Below are 26,409 nucleotides of genomic sequence, written 5' to 3'. Positions count from 1 at the left end.
TGGGCACATTTAATCCTGGATGGTGTAAGACAAGACCTATTCTGTCGTTACCTTGCCCATTGAGACATCGAGCCTTAGTTCTTGAATGATGTTATCAAACTGCTCCCGAAGTGCCTGTGGTAAATCCTCGAGTCTCTGTTGTTGCAACCAGGCAGGGTTAAATTGCACATTAAAATTTACGGCATTGGCTCTAAATCGTCGAGCCCTTTGCCTGGTCACACGCCTTAAAAAATAAGGTGGAACAGCTCCCCCTCCTTGCTGTTCGGGCTGTCGGTCTACATTATCCATATGATGGATTAGTGCCAGGTCCTCCTCGATTTCTTCCAAATGTTCAAGTAGAGACATATCGTCTTTAACTTCCTGCTCTACTTGATCCAAATGTTGCACCATGGATAACTCTTCTTCAGCCTCTACTGAATGATTGACCAAAAGTTCATCTTCTTCCTGTTCGAGTTGCTGTTCTACTTCCTCAAGATGATGAACTAGAAGTTGGGAATCTCCATCGTGATGGGTCGATGCCATGATGTCTTCAAGCTGAAGAGATAATTGTTATAACACATCAATACTCTCAAAATTTAGCGTTAGAATGTTGTCGCAAAACATGGTTAATATATATTTATATGCCTACAATATCACGTGACCTTCTATGTTACAACAACATGTGATGAATGTATGTAATTCTTTAAGACTAGAAGGGCTGATAACGATCCACTGGTAGTGTGTATACATACTTTGTATGTGATGTGTAGAAGCCAAAACATAATAACATAATACTCTTTATCATTTTTTTTTATTATTATTATTATTATTATTATTATACAAGGGCGTAACAATCAGCATGGAAAGCAAAATGCATTGAACAGTACGTTTCTATTTCCAATGAGTCCAGGACCAGGTAAGTTGTAGTTTGAGATCAACGTGTATGTTTGCTAAGCAGCTTATCCTTGCGACATAGGCTAGGTATCCCAGATGTTCCTATCTCAGCTGATAAGTAGGGTGGGTTATAAGTATTGATGATCGTCTTATCACAATGGCACGGAGCAGGGATATCTACAGGTAGCTGTATGTTATCTTTTACCATGCTTGCATGACTCAGCAAGATCCGCGTGTCAGGACATGTCTACAACTCATACAAGGGGTATAAGTAAAGCTGTATAATGTACCTTATTATCAGCTTGAAAATGTCAGACAGTTCTGCAGTGTTTTCAGAGGATGATCAACGATGTCAACTGGCTCTTGGAAACAACGTCTTTGTGGTGGCAAAGTTCTGCATTGGAAAGATGAAATTACACATCAGAGAATATAAGCAAGAAAGAGGAAGATGGTTTCCTATGAAAAGAGGGATGACATTAACGTTACAGCGCAGGATGGAGTTTGTGTCAAACAAAACTAGAATTGAAGAAACAATGGAAAGCGGTGGACTATTGAAATGCCATCTAGGAGGAAATATGTTTGCAGAAATGGATAATACATACCCTGGACTGGACATACGCAAATGGTATTGGTGTGGAAAGTAAAACGTCGTCAAACCTTACAAGCGCCCGAGAATCAAGTTGGATGTGGATCAGATGAAGTAGCCGTTAAACTGCTTTATCATGATGCCGGACTTTGTGTCTGAACTTTTGAACGTTGTGCCCTGCTACATGCAGAAGGATCACATGAACCAGTTTGGTTATTTTATTTATCCAGAATGTAACCTAAACAGCATGTCCGCATGGGACCCTATACCTGTACTTGTGCATAACGTATTTTATTTTACTCCTTGTCACGTTGTTTTATTATTCATATTTCTATAAAGGTGTATATATGACTAGCGTTTAGTATTAAAGATTAGGTACTTGACATGGCTGGTCATACGCTTGTGTCCTGGGATACTATTATGTTCAAACTAACATTTCATCTGCTCGTTAGTGGATGTAGTGGCGCGGCCAAAACCACCTTTGTATGTAACTGATTGCAAAGTTTTGATGGAGATTTTGCTTTAAGCTATAAACCAGATGTCATAGTATAGGTTTTCAGCGAGCATCAGCCCCTGTACGATCAAATATAGAATGTTTGCGCAAGATACGCTATATATTTCGGGCATTATGTGGTAGAAGCGGAGGCCCACAAAGAAGTTTAAAAAGGCGAGGAGAGGAATTTATCAGAAAGTGTTCAAACTGCCGAGAGAGCAATACAACCTACTCCATTAAAGAGAAAACGAAAGACCAAGAGAAAGCGACTAAGATTCGTTCAGAGGCCTACGAATGTACCAAGTCGGAATTAGATTTATTTTCTGTTCCGGGAGTCGTCACGTCCATGACAGACAGTCAGTGGGTACGATACAGTCCTACCACAACCGTTGTAGGTGATGGCCCCATCCGATTCGATATACAAAACCCTGTTAACAGTTACATAGATTTAGCGCAATGTTATTTCAGAGTGACCTTTAAACTGAGGCTGACGCATCGGATACACACAAAAGAGCCCAATAACGCATCACCCCCAGAATGCGTCGGGCCTGTGAACAATATTGTACACAGTTTATTCCGCGGAGTAAGAGTTCACATGGGTCAAAACCAAGTTGAAATAACACCGTCATTAGGAACACCGTACCCGTAGAGATCCTACATTGAAAACTTACTATCTTACAATAAAGAATCAATGGGCAGTTTCATGAAATGCGAAGGGTGGTATACCGACACAGCTAATAAAATGAACGATGTGAACATGACACAGGAGAGATGGAACTCTGGCATGATAGAACGATGGCATCTAACAGTACCTACAAATGAATTGGAATTAGTAGGACGGCTCCACTGCGATATATTTTTACAACCAAGATATTTGATAGATGTTGTCCCCATAAAAGTAGAGGTTGTGAGGAGTTCGAATGCGTTTTGGTTAATGCACCCGGAGGATGGTCGAGCCTATAGAGGAGAAATATCACGGGCCGAAATTTACGTCAGACACGTTGAAATATCACCAGAAATTCGCGAATTACATATAAAGACACTACAGAAAGGCACTACCGTTAAATACCCGATTAGCCGCGTTAAGACAACAGCGCACGACACATCAGCCGGTGTTAGAGATTACCACAGCGAGCATTCGGTAGCTGGTGATTTGCCGAAGCGAATGGCGATTTGACTCTTAGAAAACAGCGTATTCGCCTGTACTACTAGCAAAAACCCGCATAATTTTGACAATTTTAATCTGCCTTCCTTGAAAGTGAAACTAAAAGCCAGCATGTTCATGGTAAAACACTACAGGTGACCTACGGCGCTGGTAGCAGTAGACTTTACGAAACCTACATGGAACTATTCCGTTACTCGGGTGGGTTATGGCGAAATGCAGGACACATCATAACACCAGAACAGTGTAAAGGCGGATTTGCGCTATATGTTATCGACTTCTCTCACGATTTGGGAGCCGACGAAGGCCATAGTCACAGTCGAAAGGTTGGAATTGAGATATTCTTTTCTGAACCCTTAGCGCGGCCACTGACTCTAGCATGTTGTCAAGAATAACTAGCACAAGATTCATTCAGGAACGTTATACTGATATAGCTATGTTATATCCATCTGATATCAACGAATTTGTGAAGAAAGACATGGTTCTTAACAAGGTGAATAAGGGCTAATAATGTACATGTATAGGTTTTCGAATAGGCGATTCCAGTGTTCCACCGGCACCACGTGCGGATTCTCTTTTCTGCATTATTTGTATTATAGATGTAGACATAACAGTATGAATACGTTTTCATGACGATTGGACAATGAATTATGCTATTGTATCATCTTGGTATTGGAAAAAAACGTTGAACTTATTTTATTATTTGTTATTTTGATAATAATGAACAAATGACACAGAAAAAAGGACAATGTCATATACAACGGAAACAGTACTTACCTATTGATGAAGTCCGAACAGATAGCACCTTTTCCTTAATGGCCGTTCTTTGCAAAGTTGTCCGAGTATTCACGATGTTCTTACTCATATATGATGCATGAATGTCTGTAGAATTGGGTTGTACCTATTTATGCAGCTATACGCTTTATTTAAATGCGTTATTCACACACATTGGCTTCTTCAAAGTCCCCATAAAGTGTTGATAAGAATTCGCCACTGTATAGCGTGTTGTATGTTATCGCGGTTGTTGATCAGCTGATTAGCGGATTAATTTTATAATCTTTTGTGCCTGTCCGTGTGCTTTGATATAGACGGCTTCTACGGTCAATATACCATGAGTATAACTCGTCTTTAGATAGCAAGACTTTTGTTTAAAAGCGTGCATGTGATTTGTGTATCTTAAATTAATATAAGCAAGTTGGGAAGGACCCGATGTGGGTTTCTGAGTAGAATAGGAACTTAAGAATTAAAAGTTCGAAAGCGTGGATGTACTCCGGGTATCTTAATCCGATAACGATAAGATACTGGGACGGACCCTCGATGCGGATTATGCTCCCTTGAAAGAGCATGTTTGTTTTATTTCAACGCCTTACTGAGTATTTCACACCAGTGTTAAGATAACATGTCCGACTTGTTGACCGCTAGATAGCTGTAGTCGTTCGAAACTAATCCCTGAGTGGTATTAATGACTAACTGCTCCAAGGGTCCACCTAAAGTGACCCCTCTGCAGGTTAGCTGTTCGCTGATTGGATAAAACGTAGCTGACGTATTCTATTGCCTCGCCTTGGCTTAAATCTTTATACCAAGTGTGACTGCAGCGCTGAAAGGATGTCTAATACGGATACCAATTACGACTCATGCCTGCGACTGCAATATATATTTCGACACTGACTCGTTGGATATACCTGCCAGACAAATATGAAGTACAGTAAACTACGCTTATAACGAACACGCTTATAACGAACTGACGGATATAACGAACTTACTTTTTGGCCCCGACTACTTGCTGTAGTCATGCTGTATATGTACTTAATAACGAACTACGGTTATAACGAACTAAAACTAGTAGTCCCTTTGAGTTCGTTATAACCGTAGTTTCCTGTATATGCAAGAGCGGTTGGATACATGTATTCGATGGCCCATACATATGAAACAACACCCCCCCCCCCCCCCCTGGATCTGGCAATGAGTGGATTCTTCTACACCGGAACTAACGATCGGCTACTTATATTGTTTTTAATATGTGGCTTACATTTGTTTAGTGATGATAGATGAGACCAGGTCTAAACATACAAGGTTTCGTTACATTTTACATTAACCAACATTGGTTGAAGAGAGATCATTACAATCAAATGAAAATTGCAATAGATGTTCACATTTGTCTTACTTAAACATATTCTTGCATGTTAATCACTTGTTGTTAAAAATGCAGTGTATGCATATAGTCTAAATGAGGTCCCGAATCTCCCATCTCACTTGGGATTTTTTTCTATTAAAATTTTGTCGCTCGCTTCTATCAAAAGTATGTATTTTTAGAGCCTTTTTCTATGTTTATCCGAAAACACCGACAATTCCACCTCGATATCTCGAATTGTGATTCAAGCGCATGTAAAATGGTATCGTGTCCACTGTCTCGCAACTTTCGTATCAGTACATGTACGTATGCATTCATGTTTCGATTTACGTATTAATACGTATGCTTTTATGTTTCATCTATGGGAACATATAGTTATTTCTTGTCGCCCCTTTAAGAACTGTTTAGATTTCAGAGTAACTGCAATATTGTAATCCGAACAATTTCCCCTTTTTGGGATCTATGCGTTTTAACCGGTTAACGTCACGTTCTTAATAATTGCACTGACATAGCGACGTGATTGCACGTGTGTGTGTGGCTGCTAGCACTTGTCCGAACTTATAGTGCTAGCACACTGATATACCATGTCGAAGGTCCAGTGAATATCCGGGTTACAATTGGTCCTCAGTAACCCATGCTTTTTGTAACAGGCAACGGGTGGTCAGGCTCGCTGACTTGGTATCCCAATTCTGTAATTTACAGACTGCCGTCATATTGCTGGAATATTGCGGAGTACGGCGGTAAACAACAAACAAACAACCGTACCGGAGTTTGAATACCCTACCCTATAGACACAGTGTAAGATATAGGGTACCCAAGTCGGGTAAAAACAAGTACCATGTTCTAACGTCTTTTGGTATGACGCGCCCAGGGGATCGAACCACCGACCCTCCGCTCTCCTGGGGGACGTTCAACCCACTAGACCAGGAAGGAGGTCCGTACGTAGGAAATATTTTGGTGAGACTTGTTTTATATCACTGAAAGTGTTCAAGCCTAATATGAAGAGATGGTCCGAAAAGGTTTCCATTATTTCAATTTTTGACAGAGCGTCAACTGTTTACTCACTTTCATTGCAATCGGTGTTTACGGAAGTCGAAGCGACCAGACGACAGAGTCTACGTGACCAAAGACGTTTACTTACGACAAAATAAGGTATTTACTAAGTTGAAAAATAATTGTCGAGAGGACGTCCTAATTTCGTGGATTCATGAATTTATGTTATCCAGGAATTTTAGTAACAATTGTATAATGAAGATGGAGAAACATGTCTTATTCAAGTGTCCAGCGGTATATATACTACTCAAAAGAAGTTAAGGATCACCCGATTCTTTCACAATGGTAAAGTTAATCTGTCATGACATGTCATGAGAGGAGTTGACAATTTCAACGACCGAGTTCAATTTCAAGAGGTAGTGTGCCACATGTGAAGTTTGCCAGAATGATGCTTTGCGATCTGTCGAATATATTACAAAACTAATGCGAAACATTCAAATAAGATTTGATTTGTCCTTAATTTATTACCATTAATTAACAGCCTGTCATCCCAAAGTTTTCTAATGAAAAGCGAGATATAAAACCTAATTATAAAACATCCTGGAGTACCCAGTGTATTATATCGCCATTCTATTACGATTATACCCTTTTGCCACCACAACTTTTCTCTCTCGCCCCTGAGTGTAATTTGATTGGACGGCTAATTTTAGATTCGAATCAGGCTCTTAAAGAAGCAATGATGGCGAATGGGCCAGGGCATTCATCATAACAGAATGGTGATGTTACCGTACATGATCGAGGGTGACCGACATATGACTGCTTTACATCCACGTTACCCTATACATTTTATGTATAATTTAATGGTCACAAGAATAAAACTTTATGATACATACACTTACGATCAGCAATAGCATAATATATGTTAGTAGCAATATAGCCGTGTGAAAAGGCAATGAATTAGGAAAACAAAAGACAAACTCCACCCGCCTGCTGTCCCAGAACAAATTATTCCAGTGCGTGTATGGGCCATTAAACTGAATCACAGAACCAGCACATCAAAGATAAATGTTACTCCGGGTTCGTCTATCCTCTATAGGGGTGGTCGGGTAGCCTAGTGGTTAAAGCGTTCGCTCGTCACGCCGAAGACCCGGGTTCGATTCCCGACATGGGTACAATGTGTGAAGCCCATTTCTGGTGTCCCCCGCCGTGATATTGCTAGAATATTGCTAAAAGCGGCGTAAAACCATACTCACTCACTCTATCCTCTATATCTCCAGGGCTCGCATTCCGGTAAACCTACACTAACTCCGGTCCTGGATCCATCCCCGTGGTTCTTGTGATCTCAAATTACCCTAGATTTTCATTAACATTTTAGCGACCAATCAAATGTCGAGATGAGGAAAGGAAATAGAAGAGAGAGGACTTGCCACCGCAATTTTTAATGGACATAAAGACATCCCTTTCATCAAAAATATTTTATAGGGATTTCTTATGAGTGTCAATCAGTTTTTCAGTGTTGAACTCTTCGTAATCAATAGGAGTGGCCGCCATACTGTCGATATCACAAACCCGACATTGAGGCTAGTTTGTAACTCGCATTCTGATTGGTCCGGTAAAGCGAAATCAAGGGCAGATAATTTGAAGCCTGGAGATAGAGAGGATGGGCTCCCCTCCTTACCTCACCAGGGAGGCTAGACATAGATTTATGGACTCCGCCTTAACAGACACTGTGACAGATTCCTGGTCATCTGTGTGAGTGGATCTCTACCCACAATGTTCCCCTGACACGACTATATATCAGGCGGTTTATGTGGAGAGAGTGAGTGAGTAGAGTTTTACTCCGCTTTTAGCAATATTCCAGCAATATCACGGCGGGGACACCAGAAATGGGCTTCACACATTGTACCCATGTTGGGAATCGAACCCAAGTCTTCGGCGTGACGAGCGAACGCTTTAACCACTACGCTACACGACCACCCCTTAGATAGACAGACAGCTGGATAAGTCTCTACGATATTACAAACGATGCAAAACATTATATCAATATATACATGCCCTTCTTGTTGAATTATGACAGACTAATTTTAGACATAGTAAAACATTTAATTTTACACGCAGAATATAAGATAGATATTTACAAGTAGACATTAATACACACATATGGACAACAGTGTGTGTGAAGCATACAGTGAGTGAGTGAGTATGATTTTACGCCGCTTTTAGCAATATTCCAGCAATATCACGGCGGGGGACACCAGAAATGGGCTTCACACATTGTGCCCATGTCGGGAATCGAACCCGGGTCTTTGGCGTGACGAACGAACGCTTTAACCACTAGGCTACCCGACCGCCCCTGATGCATACAGTATATGTACATAGATAATACAATAACCCACGATGGCGAATTACCACAAGGATTAGATTTTTGACAATGTTAAAAGAAATGCATTCACTAAACACGAGAAATCAAAGTTTGTGTACATAAGTTAAAACAGTGGGTAATCGCAGCACGTCAGATACCTAGTACTGCCTTTGTGCAGCATCCACCTAATGTAAACTGACCTATTGTAGTGATGAACGTGAACAGAATTGTCAATATTCCACCCACGTGAGGTCCATTACACGTTTAAGGACAAACATTTGCTTCAACAAATAATCCATATATCTATGTACCCCAACTGTGGTGAACTGGGAATTCGCATTTAAACACTTGGGAGCTGCACGCTTCTATTCACTGTGTTGTTCGTACATTTCGTTGACAACCCTGTCGATTAACTTTGTCAAAAGCGTGTAATAATAAGTCTGCTGTCGTCTAATCGAAACCAGTGATATTTGAGAGTCAGACAACTGTTGAGTACATGTGTTATACAAGTGGGTGGCCTAGGTGATGGTGAGGGATAAAAGTAATACAAAACGTCGCATTTTCAACGTCCAAGAGTGACGTTCATTTGCATCTGGAATGAGCCATTGTATTTCCCACATTGACTGTCACGTGTCATGTACTGCACGTGCATGGGATGAGACACTGGTTGCGTTCAGGCGTGTGTTGTGTGTTGTGTGTAGCTTTTCCCATCACCTTCAATCTTGTACATTTCATTGTTTCTAATTGTCCTTGTCCATGTTTCCAGTTTCATATAAATAAACCCATCCAGTCAGTGCAACACTGGCATAAACAACATGTTCTTTAACTCTTAACCACATTGTCAGCACACTCCGACCTATTGACGCTTGTTGGCATACGTTCATGTTTGACACCCTGCATACGGTCACCCGTCAATAATGACTTTGAGTAAGTACATAGAGAATACTACACTCATTCTCGTTAGATACCATTTTCACGAAACGATCGGACTTTCTATGGTATCTGACCAAGCGAAAGAGGTCAGATACCATAGAAGGTTCACGAGTTTTATTTATTACCCACGTTAAATATATATTTAAGTGTAAATACATAACAACTTTCGTTCGTTGACAGACCAAACTGAAACAGTTTTCAAAATCTGTTTGCGCATGAATTTTAATATATGCCCAAATATGGGCATGGTTGACATTTCTATGCACACGTATTAACAACATGCGCCTGCAGTTGTGTTGTGCAAACATAACAGCACCGACGCTTAAGATCCTTTTGGAAGAATTTCTTCAACTTATGGCAATTCAAGCGCCATGGTGTTAGTATGCAGAAAATTTGAAAAGTCACATTACCGCCGCGCTTTGAATATCGGACAAACAGTTAGTCGGTCACTCGCACTGCCGGGGTCCCGTCTGTGCATTCACAATGGCCCGGTTTCCTTAATCTATCAGCTGAATTTATATCATGTCCATACCATTGGAAGAGGGAAACCAGAGTGTTCGCCAAAGACATTCATGTTAACTGTACCACCCTATACTAAAGACGTGAAAATCAACAAACTCAAGTCTGCTTGGATGTCAGTGATAGCTTCGAATGAAGGGCAAGGTCTACCGGAATAAGAAAAGACAACCGTGATCTGTTCACTGCTTTTTACGCTAGAAATAGGGAATGTAATTGTTCACATCTGGGATATTTTAGGCCACCTAATCAGAAATCAGGCACACTTCTACGGAGTTTTTGAATGATTTGTATCGGGAATGTTCACTTTGAGTGATCTGGTCGACCCGAAATTTTGCTTTCGAAGGGGACACTGATGGTACAATCGGATCATCCTAAGTAAGTCAAGAGGACAGTTCATATAGTTTAAACTGACTTCATTTCACCACGCTTTTCCTTTTACCTTAAATCAAATTGAAAGTTGCGAAAGTGGTCGGGTGCGTCACGCTCACGGGGACCCTCGATCTATTAATCGGTAGTCGTATCATGTACAATGTAAATGGATATAGCTCGATTATATTGGTAATCCAATCAAAACGAATAAAACAAGGTCAACCTTGTACGACTCACGTGTGACGTACGGATTTAATATCTTACCACCTGTATCTTCACCTAGTGGGTAATGAAGTTAAATATTTCATGATTTCCAAATACATTTATTGATACAAAAACATTTGCAGTAATAATACTCACTGAAAAGAGAACAAGAGAACATAAATTATATTTGTAACATCATTAATATGCCGGCTAAATAATTCAATTCAGGCTTAAACCAATATTTCATGATATACTTATCATACTATGAACTTTCTCTGATAAGGCAATGACTGCTAGAAGAGCAACATTGGAAAAGCAAACAATTGCCACGAAGGCAATGAACTCCTCTTTCCCGGCGGTCCAAACCTTAATGCAGTATATAGCAAAGCAGTCAGTGAACAGAACGGATGCTAGCATGATCAACGCCCGCCATGACCGAAACGTGTCCAGCTCTCTCATGTAGTCAATTGCCTGTTCATATGTGTGTCGTAGTTCTTCAATAACATCACAGCTGATGACGGTTTTGGAGGAAATCTCTTCCAGTTTACATTTGATGGTAACACATCTGATGTGATAACATAGAACACCAGTTAGAACCAGCCATATCATGAGTCTGAAGAGTGAGAAGTAGCAACAGTAATAAAATAGTGCAAGACAGATGCGTCCTTCAAGTGAGTTGAGATCGAAAGGCAGCAGGTAAATGGACAAAACTGACGTTTTCGAGGCAGCATCCTCATTTGAATTTATGAATACATAAATAGTCATTAAACAGTAGATGTCACTTTCACTCTAAAGGCGAGAGCGATGTCAATTTGAGTATTGTTAGGGCTGTTTAGCGATCTTTCACATTTTGTCCTTTGAAAAGGTACGATGTCAATTACCCCGAAGTTGTTTTTATCACTAATAAAAGAGCACGGTCATTGAAACATACATGGACGTAAACGGGATTTCTTCAAGATATACATTCCAAACTGTCATTCGTTTTGTGACATAATCTTTGAAACAGTCTGCGTATGAATTAATCACGACCACTTCCGTCAATTTTGTTTTGACGTCAAAAACACGCACAATTTCATCGGGATTTTTTATCGGCAAATATAACTCACGGAAAATTTGCAGTGAATGTGTACTTCAACATAAATATCATATGTCTATCACTGTTAGGACATGTACTTGCCAATGATATGAATTATTGGTCATTTAGATTTCAAACAAGCGCGCTTACTTGACTTTGCTTGCCGTATTCGGGTGCGTCCATATTACGATTAATGTGGAAAAGTGGGAAACTTATAATACCAGCACTTTTATCGATGGCTGGGCAGTGCACAGATCTTTTGGATTTGGTGACTTTAGATACTGTTGTAAAAAGACAATCAACGCGAGTTGCATGTTATATTATTTGGTTACACTGTGTGAAGAAATAAAGACGTTGCAACACTTTTGATACAATGTTTACGTTTTTGTAACCGCGACGTCAGCACAGTGCGGCACAGCGGTTTGCAGGCTAACTGACGTCAGGCACCATGAGGGTTAACGTCGCTTTTAACAGTATTGGTACAGTTATATCGCGGCGTGTCAGCTTATTGTGGGAGGAAAGACCGAAGTGATGCAGGTCTCAGACGTTTACCACTTCGGTGAAACCCACGAGCACGGGTATGGTGCTAACAAACCTAGAAACATAATCGGGGCGAACCGGGATTCGAACTCACAATCATAGGTTTCTGCCGTGCACAAGGGACGCAACTCTGCACAGCGAATCGCGGCGCCTTAGATGACTTGGCCACCCGTGCCCCCTGCAAATAATCAGTGGTTTGGTCTTCTGTTTCAGTCGATCTCTTTTCAGCCCACATTGTGGCCTTGTCAATAAAACTGCGTCATGGTTAGTGGCCATGAAAATGATACTGTGTTATGGATTGTCATTATGGTTCGTATTATGTGTTATTATCTTCAGTACGATTATTGTTTCCTTTACCAGGAAAAAAACACATCACTATTATATGTGAATTCATATATTTATTATTTGTCGCCAAATCTATCATACAATAAATACAATCATACAGAGTCGGTTACTTGTACTTTTTACACTCTAAAACGTTTTAATTTTTTATATGAAAATGAGTCTTGTTTGGGTTTACTATATGGACATGTACAAACATATTTATTGGCGGAAATTAAGGACATAATGATGTAGACTGTTTAAAGACAAACTTGATTCTTGAAGACTGAGTAAAGGCAGCCTGGCGTCTAGAACGCAAGACCACCCATACCCTGGGATCCACCCATGGTCCCTTGAGCGTTGTTCCCTTGGCCGAGTCCATTGTTCATTCCGGAGGGTAGACCCTGGGACATACCACCATTCATTGGGGGGTTAAGGCCTTGCATACCGCCATTCATCCCTCCTGCATTTGGTGCTGGACCAAATCCTTGCATACCGCCATTCATCCCTCCTGCAGATGCTGCTGGACCAAATCCTTGCATACCGCCATTCATCCCTCCTGCAGATGCTGCTGGACCAAATCCTTGCATACCGCCATTCATCCCTCCTGCAGATGCTGCTGGACCAAATCCTTGGATACCACCATTCATCCCTCCTGCAGATGCTGCTGGGCCAACTCCTTGCAAACCACCATTCATTCCTCCATTTGATGGAGCGCCGAGTGCTCCCTGGGCAAGGAACTGGTTCTGGGAGGTGAAGGGCGTGGTGGCGGGCTGGCTGTCGTACCCAATCTTACAGCAGAGTGGGATGACACCCAGACAGGTACCTCTTGAGATCTGTTGGGACGGACAGAGCGCCAGGCCACGACCGGTCATTTCCTGGAAGGTGAGCGTGGTCATTGGCTCGGAGTAGGTGGCTGTCTGCCCCTGCATGATAAGGATGGGGGTCTGGATGACGCCCCTTGATGTTGCTGCCCGACTCCACCAGCTACGGTCGGTCAGGATGTCGCCGAGAGCCCGACTGGAGCATCCTTCCTCGGTCCTTGAGCCTTCTGTAACCACGAGCTGGAACTGACCTTGAAGCGTCGACTGTTGGCTGGAGGCGATGACTGCCGACAACCGCACGTTTTCCGTGTTGCCCCACTGGGAGCCCCAATTGCCTCCCCAGGGATTGTTGCTGGTCTCACTCGTGAACGTCACCCTCATTTCATCCCCGTCGCTGTTGAGGCCGATACAGGTCTGGTATTCGTTGATGTCCTGAACATTCCCCATCATTCCGCCAAATCTACTCATGGAAGTCTGCCCCATGTTCCACCACTGAGCATTGACGGAACTGGAGATTCCAATCACCACACATAGAGCGACAATGAAGTGATGGGCCATGGCTCCCGAAGACGACTGCAGACTGCTTGAGATTAGCGAGTTGTGGCCAGCCAGTGGTCAGTCCGAGGTTATATTCACTCAGATGCGGGTGTGGGGGCAATAAATCTCGGGTCCAGGCCCGGCTCGCCTATCATTAAGGTGTGGGAAGCTATAGGGGATGTGATTATGATGACTGCCTCGAGATATTACTGTGTAGTTATGTTGATGTAATGCGAATTAAGGTAGAAAATCGGATTTCTTGATTTACGTTATAATGTTTAGACAGATCAGGAAGACATTATATGGATGCATGAGGGACATTTTTGTAATTGAAAATTAGGGTAGGTCCCTTTAGTCTTGTAGTATTAGAGAGGTATATGGATTATAATTGGATGTCATTATGTTTCTGAAAATATGTACATTTATGCACATGTTTGTAGGCTTTTATCTTTCTGAAGCTAACAATCAATTCAAGATTAAATTTTATTTTCAACAATTTTCCAAAGATGTATCAAATAAACTGATACATTTAATAACAAATCCCTAGATACAATTCAGTTTAAAAATAAATAAATGATAAACTTTAAGGGCACAATAAACTAATTTTGTGCTTGATTAGATAAAAACGTTTAGACCTCCGTGAGTCTAGTGGGAGAGCGTCCGTACGGAGTCGGAGGGCGGAAGGTCAGGGGTTCGATCCTCTGGCCGCGTCATACCAAAAGACGTTAAAAGATGGTACTTGTTGTTACCCTTTTACTCTCGACATTAAGGGGTTAAAACAAGGACTGGTCGGCTCGGAGTCAGTATACTGTGTCTGAGAGGGGTATCCATGTTAAACTGCGGCATGGTATCTCAGTGACCCTGTACTATAAATCGGCATCAGTCCGGACTAGTACAAGCAGACAGGCAGACACACAAACACACACACACGCACACACACACGCATAACCTTAGACGCGACGTTAAACCACATTTCACTTCACCTTCTAGACAGAAAATGTAATATTTGGTGATGCCCTTCATATTAAGGACATAGAGAATAGTTGTGTTTTCTTGTTGAAAAAGCACGTATTCCTCATCGTGAACTGACAAATTTTCAGTTTTGTCTGTGTTTTCTTACTGATTTTCATGGTCCTAATTTGAAAATCACAATGTCATTGGGGCAGACTGTAATCTTCCGACATTAGGTTTTATTTCACTTAAGTGAGATATCGAAACTATGTTTCAGATAAATACAATGAGTGAGTGAGTATGACTTTAGCAATATTCCAGCAACATCACTACGGGGGACACCAGAAATGGGCTTTACGCATTGTACCCATGTCGAACCTGATATAAATGTAATATTTCACCAATTTTGTTTTATTATATTTAGACACTATTAATGAGTCTAATAATAAAATTATAAATCTTATTATAAAATAACTTACTCGCACCTTAGTATTGCATTTTTTCTGTCCCTTGTGAATTAAATGCTGAACGTCCCTCGCCAAGGCTGACAAAATTATTATGGGAGAGATTATCCATTATCCCGTAGTTACCTAAGTACATGTTGGTACATAATGACATTTATAACATTCACTGATGAGAAATGGACATCTGTAAAGAGAAATAAACAGAAATTTAAACAAAAGTCATTAATAACTCGATGAGTGAATGGGTGAGTGAGGTTTTAATAGCATGCCAGTTATATCGCGGCATGTCAGTTTAATGTGGGAGGAAAGCCCGAAGTGATACAGGTCTCAGACGTTTACCACTTCGGTGAAACCCACGAGCACGGGTATGGTCCTGACAAACCTAGAAACTATAATCAGAGCCAACAAGGATTCGTAGCCACAATCATAGGTTTCTGTCGTGCCTAAGGGACGCAACTCTGCACAGCAACTTGTGGCGCCGTGGACGACTGGGCGACCAGTGTCCGAAAAACAAACTCGACTGAGTTTTGTGGTCAGTTTTGATAATGTGTAAAAGATGCAGACATTTGAACACTTCTTCTTTCACATGATTTCATAAGATTTTAACGAAATCGGTATAACGTATATTTGTGAGCATTGTCTGGACGAGGTGGCCGCGTCGTCCAAGGCGCCGCAATGCGCTGTGCCGAGTTACCTGCCTTATGCGTACCAGAATATCATGATCGTTGGTTCGAATCCTAGAAAGAAACTCACTCACTCAAAGTTGATACACGGTACGATTTAATTACCAGAAGTATAGTTTACCTTATTAAGATTAAGGTAGGATAAAGACCCTTTTGATAAGTTGATTGATGAAATAGGCGTTTTTCATTTCAACTATTGTATGTTTGAGACTTTTAACAACACTGAATGTATAGGTAAGGATAAATTGGGTACAAAGAGCTGTTTATCTCATATTGAAAAATTGTGTCATTTGAGTGTGTGTAACTGTTGAAAAAGAAAATTGCCCGCCACAAAAATTACATTACATATCTCTTGGTTGATGCATGTCAATATATCCATCGTAGACCGATGCCCTGCGTGTCAATCACTGGATTGTCTGGTCCACTATGATTATTTACAGACCGTCGTCATAGCTGGAATATTGATGAGTGTGGAATTATATAACAAACAAACAAAAAAACCAACAAGCAAACAAGAGTATACATTTTAAGTGTTTTTTTTACAGATGAGGGAGGTATAGGAGAGACGGGATGGGTATGTTTTCAGTTTTTTACTCCTTATAATGCTGGTGAAGGGGAAGTGCTTCAGCATGTCCTGACTGGATAAAAATCAGTACTGTTACGTTGAAGTGGTACATGTATACTGTCTTTGAACCTCGAACGTCCGCCCATTTTAAGGTCCGCTCTATTAAGATAAATATTTGTTTGTTTGTCTGTTTATTACGTGACGCCGCACTCGGCAATATTCCAGCTATATGAAATGCTTGGGCCGAGACTTCAAAACTGAGCCCCACTGTATTGCAAAACGGATATGTTTCTCAAAGTTTTTCTTTACTTATAAACAGCAAAATCTCAGCACTTGACGTAATTCATAATTAACATTCCGTTTTTATTAGTTTTAACAAAATCAGTAATGGTACACTCTTGTGTGTTTTCTGGTTCATCGATCACTTGATTGTCTGGTTTGTTTACAGGCTGGCGTCGCATGGCAGTAGTACTACTGCGTCAGGCAATAAATACTTTTTTATGCAAATTGTATGAATTTCGGGTGCTACCGGTAGAGCAGGACAAGGGCCCTTTTCGCAAACACCTGGTGTCATCACTGACTTTCAGGGGTCCATTCATATTATTTCCACAGCTGCCCTTTAAGACCGCCTCCGTGGTCTAGTCTAGAGCGTCAGCCCGGGGAGCGGAAGGTCCGGGGTTCGATCCCCGGCCGCGTCATACCAAAAGACGTTAAAAGATGGTACTTGTTGTTACCCTGTTTGACGCTCGGCATTAAGGGGCTAAAACAAGGACTGGTCGGCTCGGAGTCAGTATACTGTGTCTGAGTTGGGTGTTCATGTTAAACTGCGGCATGGTATCTCTGTGGGCTTGCACTATAAATCGGTATCAGTCTGGTCTAGTACAAGCATCCACACACACACACACGTTCATGCACGTCGCTATATAAGTGCAATAATCTTGGACGCGACGTTAAACCCAATTTCACCTCACCTATTTGCCCTTTACGCCAAGTGGAATCTTGATGGAGAGGGTGGCAATATGTTGACGTGAGTAGGATCGCTTCACGTCTACGATTCCCAGCTTCAAAGCTTTTTATTGGTTTATATTGACTCACATTATGTCGATAGAATACAGTTCGAGTACCAAATATCCTTACAAAGAATCACCTGTCAAACAACACCTGACAAATAGGAGGTAAGGCAGGTTTCAGTCCTGTTACATCACTTAAAAACATTCTTTTAGATGGATAAAGATGGCTATATTTGAGTGATTATAGATCACACAGTCTACATTAACGAGGTTTCTGGTAATTGTCACTTGTTAAAAATAGGATTAGAAGCCAGTTAATCGGCTTGGCCCAGCTTAGCCCGAGGTGTGTATATGTAATGTCAGCCACAGGCGATGACAACCGCGGCAATAAAAGAAGGATGGACCGGCTGGTCTGTCACGTTACCCGCGTGGGCATCTCGATACTGTATCGATGATTACAGGTGTTAGAAGAAATAACATAATTAAAGAACATTAGTGAGTGAGTGAGTTGGGTGTAACGCCTCTTTTAACAGTATTCCAGTTATATGACGGCGTGTCAGCTTAATGTGGGAGGAAAGCCCCCTAAGTGATGAAGGTCTCAGACGTTTACCACTTCGGTGAAACCCACGAGCACGGGCATGGTGCTGACAAACCCAGAAACATAATCGGGGCGAATCGGGATTCGAACCCACGATCATAGGTTTCTGGCATGCCCAAGGGACGCAACTCTGCACAGCGAATCGCGGCGCCTTAGACGACTGGGCCACCCGTGCCCCCTAAAGAACATTAAATAGGTACCAAATTGCTGATGCGGCGTTCAGAGCTACTTCATTTACAAATGTATCGGCATTTATCTACAGAGTGACAGTCGCATGGTGGCTCAACTTTGATTGCTGGCGATCTGTAGCTCTAAGTTCTGATTGTGTCGTTGTTTGACACAAGTTAAACATTTTTAGTGTTCTCCAACCTGTTTTAAACGTACTTCTGTGATATGTTACTTGTTGATTTACTGTCATTTGTTGAGTTGATTTCATGCTCATATAAAGTAAATACTCTTGTAACTCACTCACTCACTAACTCACTCAAAACATAATGATTTATTTTGAAACTAAAAACAGCATAAGGGTTTACCACCCCGTTCCGTGACATGTATTCTTGTTCATACGGCATAAGTCTGCAAGACCACTGTTCTCATGGTTCTACATATATCGTATATCAAATAGGACCGCCTCCGTGGTCTAGTGGTAGAGCGTCCGCCCGGAGAGCGGAAGGTCCAGGGTTCGATCCCCGACCGCGTCATACCAAAAGACGTTTAAAGATGGTATTTGTTGTTACCCTGTCTGGCGCTCGGCATTAAAGGGCTAAAACAAGGACTGGTCGGCTCGGAGTCAGTATTCTGTGTCTGAGTGGGGTATTCATGTTAAACTGCGTCATGGTATTTCTGTGGGCTAGCACTATAAATCGGCATCAGTCTGGACTAGTACAAGCAGCCACACACACACGTGCATGCACGTTGCTATATAAGTGCAATAATCTTAATTAAACCCCATTTCACCTCACCTATACCAAATAGATAAGAGAAAATATTATATGCAAATAGGTTTAGAATATTAAGACCAATAGCCACTGCCGCGTGTAGAATATGTGTGCATCATTCGTAATGAATGAGAAAAATCGGAATCGGCGTTTGACCTGGCTGTTGTTTCATCATCGTTGTGAGTGGGTAGGTGCTCAAACTATCAACCACTAGTTCGGTTGGCCCTGACAACTGCAGGTAGCCGCGAGATAGCTGTAAGTTTTCTGACTGAGAAGCAAACAACAATCACCCTCTGAAAGAGCATGATAGCATGTCAATCAAAGTATCACTCGTACTTTGAGGCTGAGCAATTTGTTCCTTTCTTTTCCCTGAACATGAATAAAAACCATATAAAAATCTTAGTACCGAACCAAACGCTATATATAACCTCACAGGAATGTAGACCACGAAACACCAAGTGTAAAACACAATTGATGAAGCACATTTACCAATCCTGAGTGCAAATGTAAAGAGACCAAGAGTTGTTCCCAACACCAGGTCACACCACACCTGGAGTCAATGACTTGAAGCTGTCAATCAATGATATGGCCGGATGGCGGCGGGCACACTGACGTCGATACATTAGGAGATTTATTCCCCATAGAGGCTACAGATAACGTTGGTGCTAGTATGGGTTCAACAGCTCTTCAACTGTTGGCTTCTTAGTAACATGCTATTGCTCAAGTGTGTGTGTGTGTGTGTGTGTGTGTGTGTGTGTGTGTGTGTTTGTATATGTGTTTGTGTGTGTATGTGTGTGTGCGCGCGCGTGTGTATATTTAAAACAGTATAATCTAATCATGTTAGTTTAATGATACATGCACACATTTACAAATACGTATAGTTAATAAAGATGAGTTGATTACACGCGTTTGTATAAACGAAAATATAATAATACTAATAGTAGCACAGGGGCACAAGCAATGAATTCAATCAATGCTTAGTGTACAAAGGTTAAAGTCAGTGACTGCCTTTATTGTGGTAAGTTTGGTAAAAACGTGTATAACATTATGCCCTTCATATCAACAGTGTTTTATGTTAGGAAAATGTACGTACATTTGTATCTCAAGAAGTGTTTGAAAGGGTCTTCAGAGAGTATTTTGGTTACTGCTTTCAAAATAATAATGACAATCTAAAAACTAATATTAATCTCGAAAGTTAAAAAAATATATTTAACTGTCGCAAACTTTTAATTCTTATACGGTATGATCTCTGCAAAAGAAGTATTAATGCTGTAAAGGCATAATTGCGATTTCAACTTAAGACATAAAATTTTAAATTTAAACGAGCCGCATTATAAATGTTTTAGTTCATATGATATAGATTGTATTTTTCTTTAGATCATATTTGTCATGGGAATATAAAGGAATATCTTCATTTGAAACAGGTGCATAGTTTTTTATATGTAATTGATCTTATTTGTAACATGTTGTTCAGTACAAAACATCAACTAATAATAACGTCATTATATAAACTTACATCACGTACTATATCATCTTTGTCACAAATCATCAACGTAAAAGAAGCTATAAAGTCTAACGCACCTATTAACTCGTTAGACACATTAATAGCATGTATGTGTATTTCCCGAGGCAAATCTTTCTCATATAGATCAAACCTGCCCCGTGATGAAGGTGTCCTGAACGTGATGGTAATATGTAGGCTAAGTGCATTTCAATTATTAATGTGTGGGACTAGGCATGTACTTATTCACAAAAGGAAAGTCAGACACTCACTGTTTGAACGAAGGAACATTCACTGAGTCATTTTATATTGTTAATTTATGTCGTGACTGCCTTGAGGCAGGTTCTTCCTTGTGGCTAAATAAACTTGATTTGCCTTCAATTTAATGTTGTATTGTGGTTAGGACTCCTGATAATTTGTTTGTAAGCACAACAGATTCCGCCCCGGAAGCAACATTTATCATGAAAGAATACCCGTAAATATACAACGGTAAAAACTGCTTATTTGTTGTTCTGAGTACATAGTTCATGTGATCATACTTGTTATTAAGCACAATGTAATCAAATATGCAATGTCTGACACATTTACATATTTTAAACAGTGTCCCATTTGTTCAAAGATTTTTGTCGTGTTTGCAATTTGCTGACATCCGGATACAGAAGTTATAAAACCACGCAAGCCACACGTCGTACACGTTCTCAGACTGTAATTGTAGAGTTGAAAACAATATTCTATGACAGCACCATATCCTTGATCGTGGGAGTCACCAAAGTGTTAAACACCAAGGGAATGTCGGACACACCGCCTATATTATGACACGTGATTTGATTTAATATGCTACGAAAGTCAAAACATACAAATGAAGAATTGAGTCTATATCTATGTACCTACCCACTGTAAAGGGGGGGGGGGGGGGGGGGGGTGTTAATTAGAGGATGAATTTCATGTTTTCTTTAAAAGTTCAAAATATTCTTCTGTCAGAAACCACTATTTGCCTTGGTTATCCAATGTCCATCATGATAATCACAGTTTATGTAATCTACTCAACTCCAAAAATGTCAACATTGTAAAGGCTTTGGCCTTATACTTATATCATGTATTTAATGTGAAATAAGTCTACTTGTATTTATTTTCCTGACACCACGTGACGCAGCAATTATTGTTAATGTAATTGTACTCTAGGCCACATGGCCCAAAATACTGAATAAAGCATCTTGAATCTTGAATCTCTTGAATCTTGACACCAGCTGCTCGCATAAAGGTGAGCTTTTCCTGTCTCACAGGTGGCACCCGTCACCAACACATGCAAAGGCACGTCAACTGCTCACCTTAACAAACACGGGCACAAGTAAATGTAGGGAATTGTATCGGACATAATTTTGGACAGTGATGCGTCAAATTTTGAAATGTGCCATATGCCTACCTTAAAGGGGCATTTGGGAATACCGCACTCTGAGTGGGCGGAGCTTATACGAGTGATATGACAGGTCAATATGACGTCATGCTAACACACACATTTCACTGGTTAAAGCGTAAACGGGTGACGTAACGGGTGGTGTGACGTGTAAACACCCAACCATGGGTGGTTTGACAGCAAGGACGTAAGTTTTAATGGTTTATAAATGTTAATCAAACGATTCCAAGATTTTTCATCAAACGCGTACGTCTTTGGTTACCTGTCATGTCGTCTTCACATCTTCATAACGATAAATGTCCACGATTTATGTCTTTATTCCAGTCAAACACACAAATTAGTTATGCGCTATTTGCTGGACGAGAACAAAACACGTTTGTCGGGATGAATAAGAGCAGTGTTTATTTTAAAAAAAAATACCATAATATGTATCACGGCACCAATGGTAGTCCTCTGGTGTACGGTATGTCTGCAGTTTATGAATAGCATTTCTCACAATATACAAGGCAAACAAGTGATTTCCAGTGGTTCTTTTTTCGTTGTGTTCGTCTTGCCTTCATCTGGAAACTGGATGACAATGATCGTGAAAACCCTGGTAATGGTCAAAAATATTTTCAAGTGATGAAAGTAGCTTTTTGTCGTTTCATTTCTCAGTAGCAATGTGGTTTGGCAAAGTCACATTTGTCCGAAACCTCCTGATGCCGAAGTCACTCGAAACTTTGCGGGTCCCATGGCCATGGCAGTGACCAATTATTTCCTGTTGATGCATGCCGAGTGCATTTGCATAAGGCCATCCATATTTTTTATATGTGTTTCTCACCTCAAACCTCATCTAATCTAGAGAGCGGGCGGACGAAATAAAATATGTAATTTATAAAATAATGCCTTTCAATAATTGTGTGAGTTGTTTTATGACATTTTAAAATAAGTTTTAAACACTTATTACTAGAATTAAGTCTATAAATTAATTAAAGATGTAGATCGAGTCGCTTTGCTTCCGAAACGATTTTTTCATAAACAACTGAAGAAAGGTAAAGATGACCTTTTAACCTGATTTTTTTATGACGGTGCAATGTAGATCTTGATTAACTAGTATTTCTTTTTATTCGATTCGTGCACAATATTCCACAGCGGCAGGGAAAATGGATGCACAAAAACTATTTACTTTCACGTCGAAATGGAGATGGTGAACTCATATAAAAAACGGACAGCCTCACATGGTTTGTTTAATGACGTCTCCATATTTGTAAAAGTTGGTCAGTGACTATCGTGTTGATTGCAGTAAATGTTTCAAACCCGATATTGTTGTTTATGGTTATTTGAAAACAAATTCCATCCATTTTAGCTATAATAACGGTGACACTTTTTTTCAGGGCATTATCATTTGCAGATGCCCTCGGTCTTTTCAACTTCCAGTTAATAGCGTTACCGTTATAATAGTTACCTGCTCGAAACTAGTTCCTACACGGATCTCCCTCCGTTCCGCCCGAGGTTATTTGATAGGTTGAGACAAACCGACAGACTCTTTGTCTCACAATATGTACAAAGTACTAAAGGCGCGCCCTGACATCTATGCGATAATATGTGTATGTCCCTAGTTGGCTTCCGAAGTAAAGGAGTGTATGTCCCTGGTTGGCTTCGGAAGTAAAGGAGTGTATGTCCCTAGTTGGCTTCCGAAGCAAAGCAGGGCCTATGTGCCTGGTTGGCTTCCGAGGTAAAGGAGGTCTATGTCCCTATTTGGCTTCCGAAGTAAAGGAGTGTATGTCCCTGGTTGGCTTCCGAAGTAAAGGAGTGTATGTGCCTGGTTGGCTTCCGAGGTAAAGGAGTCTATGTCCCTGGTTGGCTTCCGAAGTAAAGGAGGTCTATGTCCCTGGTTGGCTTCCGAAGTAAAGGAGTGTATGTCCCTGGTTGGCTTCCGAGGTAAAGGAGGTCTATGTCCCTGGTTGGCTTCCGAAGTAAAGGAGGTCTATGTCCCTATTTGGCTTCCGAGGTAAAGGAGGTCTATGTCCCTGTTTGGCTTCCGAAGTAAAGGAGTGTATGTCCCTGGTTGGCTTCCGAAGTAAAGGAGTGTATGTCCCTGGTTGGCTTCCGAAGTAAAGGAGTGTATGTCCCTAGTTGGCTTCCGAAGCAAAGCAGGGTCTATGTCCCTGGTTGGCTTCCGAGGTAAAGGAGGTCTATGTCCCTGTTTGGCTTCCGAAGTAAAGGAGTGTAATTCCCTGGTTGGCTTCCGAGGTAAAGGATTGTATGTGCCTGGTTGGCTTCCGAGGTAAAGGAGGTCTATGTCCCTATTTGGCTTCCGAAGTAAAGGAGTGTATGTCCCTGGTTGGCTTCCGAAGTAAAGGAGTGTATGTGCCTGGTTGGCTTCCGAAGTAAAGGAGGTCTATGTCCCTATTTGGCTTCCGAGGTAAAGGAGTCTATGTCCCTGGTTGGCTTCCGAAGTAAAGGAGGTCTATGTCCCTGGTTGGCTTCCGAAGTAAAGGAGTGTATGTCCCTGGTTGGCTTCCGAGGTAAAGGAGGTCTATGTCCCTGGTTGGCTTCCGAAGTAAAGGAGGTCTATGTCCCTATTTGGCTTCCGAGGTAAAGGAGGTCTATGTCCCTGGTTGGCTTCCGAGGTAAAGGAGTCTATGTCCCTAGTTGGCTTCCGAAGTAAAGGAGGTCTATGTCCCTGGTTGGCTTCCTAAGTAAAGGAGGTCTATGTCCTTAGTTGGCTTCCGAATTAAAGGAGGTCTATGACCCTAGTTAGCTTCCGACGCGAAGGAGTTTCTAAAATATAAGGCCATAAGGATTGTCAGAATCGAACTTTTAAAGTTTTGTTTTCCCAAAATACAGATATAATATGTCGCTACGTCATTACCTATAACTGCTGAGGCGCTGCAATTAACTGTTAACTGAGTTGCGCCCCTTGAAAACGCCAGAAACCTGTGATTGTGGGTTCGAATCCCGGTTCGCCCTGATGATGTTCTAGGTTTGTCAGCACCATATCCATATTCGTGGGTTTCAACATTTCGGGCTTTCCTCTCACGTCAAACTGATTCACCCTCACTGAAATACCTTAAAAGCGGCGTTATACCCAACTCACTCACTCACTCACTAATCAGTTGATATAGACAACAAAAAGAGTGACCATGATGATCTTTGGTTTATTTTCCTCATGCTCTGTAGAGTACGTCACATCAAGCTTTCCTGAGTGGATTACCCACAGCGCTCATTACAAGGAGGAACGTTTTCATTGTTATGTTTAACACAGCGTGTTTAACTAACCTGTCGACGATCAGTACGAAACAAATCATTGTTATGCTTAACACAGCGTGTTTATCTAACCTGTGAACGGTCAGTACGAAACAAATGCATTTACTCCCATCAGTGGTTTACAAACTGCCCTCATCCAGGATATCATTCGACACCACTCGCCCCTTTCCGTAACCTGCAAGAAGACTCGAACCCCTATGGATGAAATGTTATGTGCGAAAATATGTCTTACATCTAAAAATATACACACGACACAGTTAAATGTGGTCAATCATACAGTATAATTCCGCATGTCCCGATGTGCTTTAAATTGCATCTAAAATATATATAATATATTGGGAAATATATGTGAACCATTACGCAACGAGTTGACAATTGTTTTAGGTATGCCCGTTTTCGCTAAGACGGAACTCGGTCGAAAATATGGCCATGAGAGGGGCACGAGTCGCTATTCGGCTTGTCCCGGAATAACACGAGTTGGTCACGAATGCCAGGATATAAGCACGAGCAGTCGCCATTATCTCAAAGGGACGCAACTCTCGATTATTCTCTGAAGTGCGTTTAAGAAATATATATTCAAGGAAATAAATAATCTTTGCAAGCTTTGTCGTGCATTGTGGGTGAGATTCTTGGAATAAAAAAGGAACACTACGATGAAGTAGTGTCCTCTAATTTGTTTCCCTCAGTTTATATTTTCAGCGGCGAATATGTTCAGTTGAATCAATGTTAATTAACAAATGATAAGTTCGAGTCGGTTGCCAATAAATTATTTGGAGGCATGAACAAAACAATATGTCCGAACTCTCAACGATAACATTAAAGCCAAAAAACATAATTTGAACTTTCACATTTCACAAGGACGATCGACATACAACATTGATTTTTGAAATGACATTGTGATTTTATTAATAAATCTTTTCGTTGAAATTACATCATGACATCTTGAAATTTAACAAAGAATGAACCGAAGGTATGGACTTTTTAGCATACTCAATTAAATCATAGGCTTGCTATGATCAAATCAAATTTGTATAAATATAGCAGGGCCATATTGCTAGCAATAGTGCACATATATATTTACCCTACACCAATGCAGGGAAGTGATCATAGCAAT

General features: G+C 41.0%; 1 protein-coding gene and 1 pseudogene across 1 annotated transcript; one reads left to right on the top strand and one right to left on the bottom strand.

Annotated features, from left to right (window-relative positions):
• The first annotated feature begins 1,181 nt into the window (after window positions 1-1,181).
• LOC139448934 (uncharacterized) lies at window positions 1,182-11,207 on the top strand (annotated as a pseudogene).
• A 1,662-nt stretch (window positions 11,208-12,869) lies between these two features.
• LOC139448932 (uncharacterized) lies at window positions 12,870-13,943 on the bottom strand. The gene is made up of 2 exons (XM_071230444.1): window positions 13,253-13,943; window positions 12,870-13,021 (listed from the first exon to the last, which is right to left on the bottom strand). Exons 1-2 carry the CDS (start codon window positions 13,941-13,943, stop codon window positions 12,870-12,872), a joined length of 843 nt encoding a protein of 280 aa, XP_071086545.1.
• Between the last annotated feature and the right edge of the window lie 12,466 nt (window positions 13,944-26,409).

This window comes from Haliotis cracherodii, unplaced genomic scaffold, assembly GCF_022045235.1.
Source record: "Haliotis cracherodii isolate W230 unplaced genomic scaffold, xgHalCrac1.p SCAF_7, whole genome shotgun sequence".
Classification (NCBI taxonomy): Eukaryota; Metazoa; Mollusca; class Gastropoda; order Lepetellida; family Haliotidae; genus Haliotis; species Haliotis cracherodii.
Note: the sequence above shows the minus strand (reverse complement) of the source record. Positions and strands in the feature narration are given on the sequence as shown.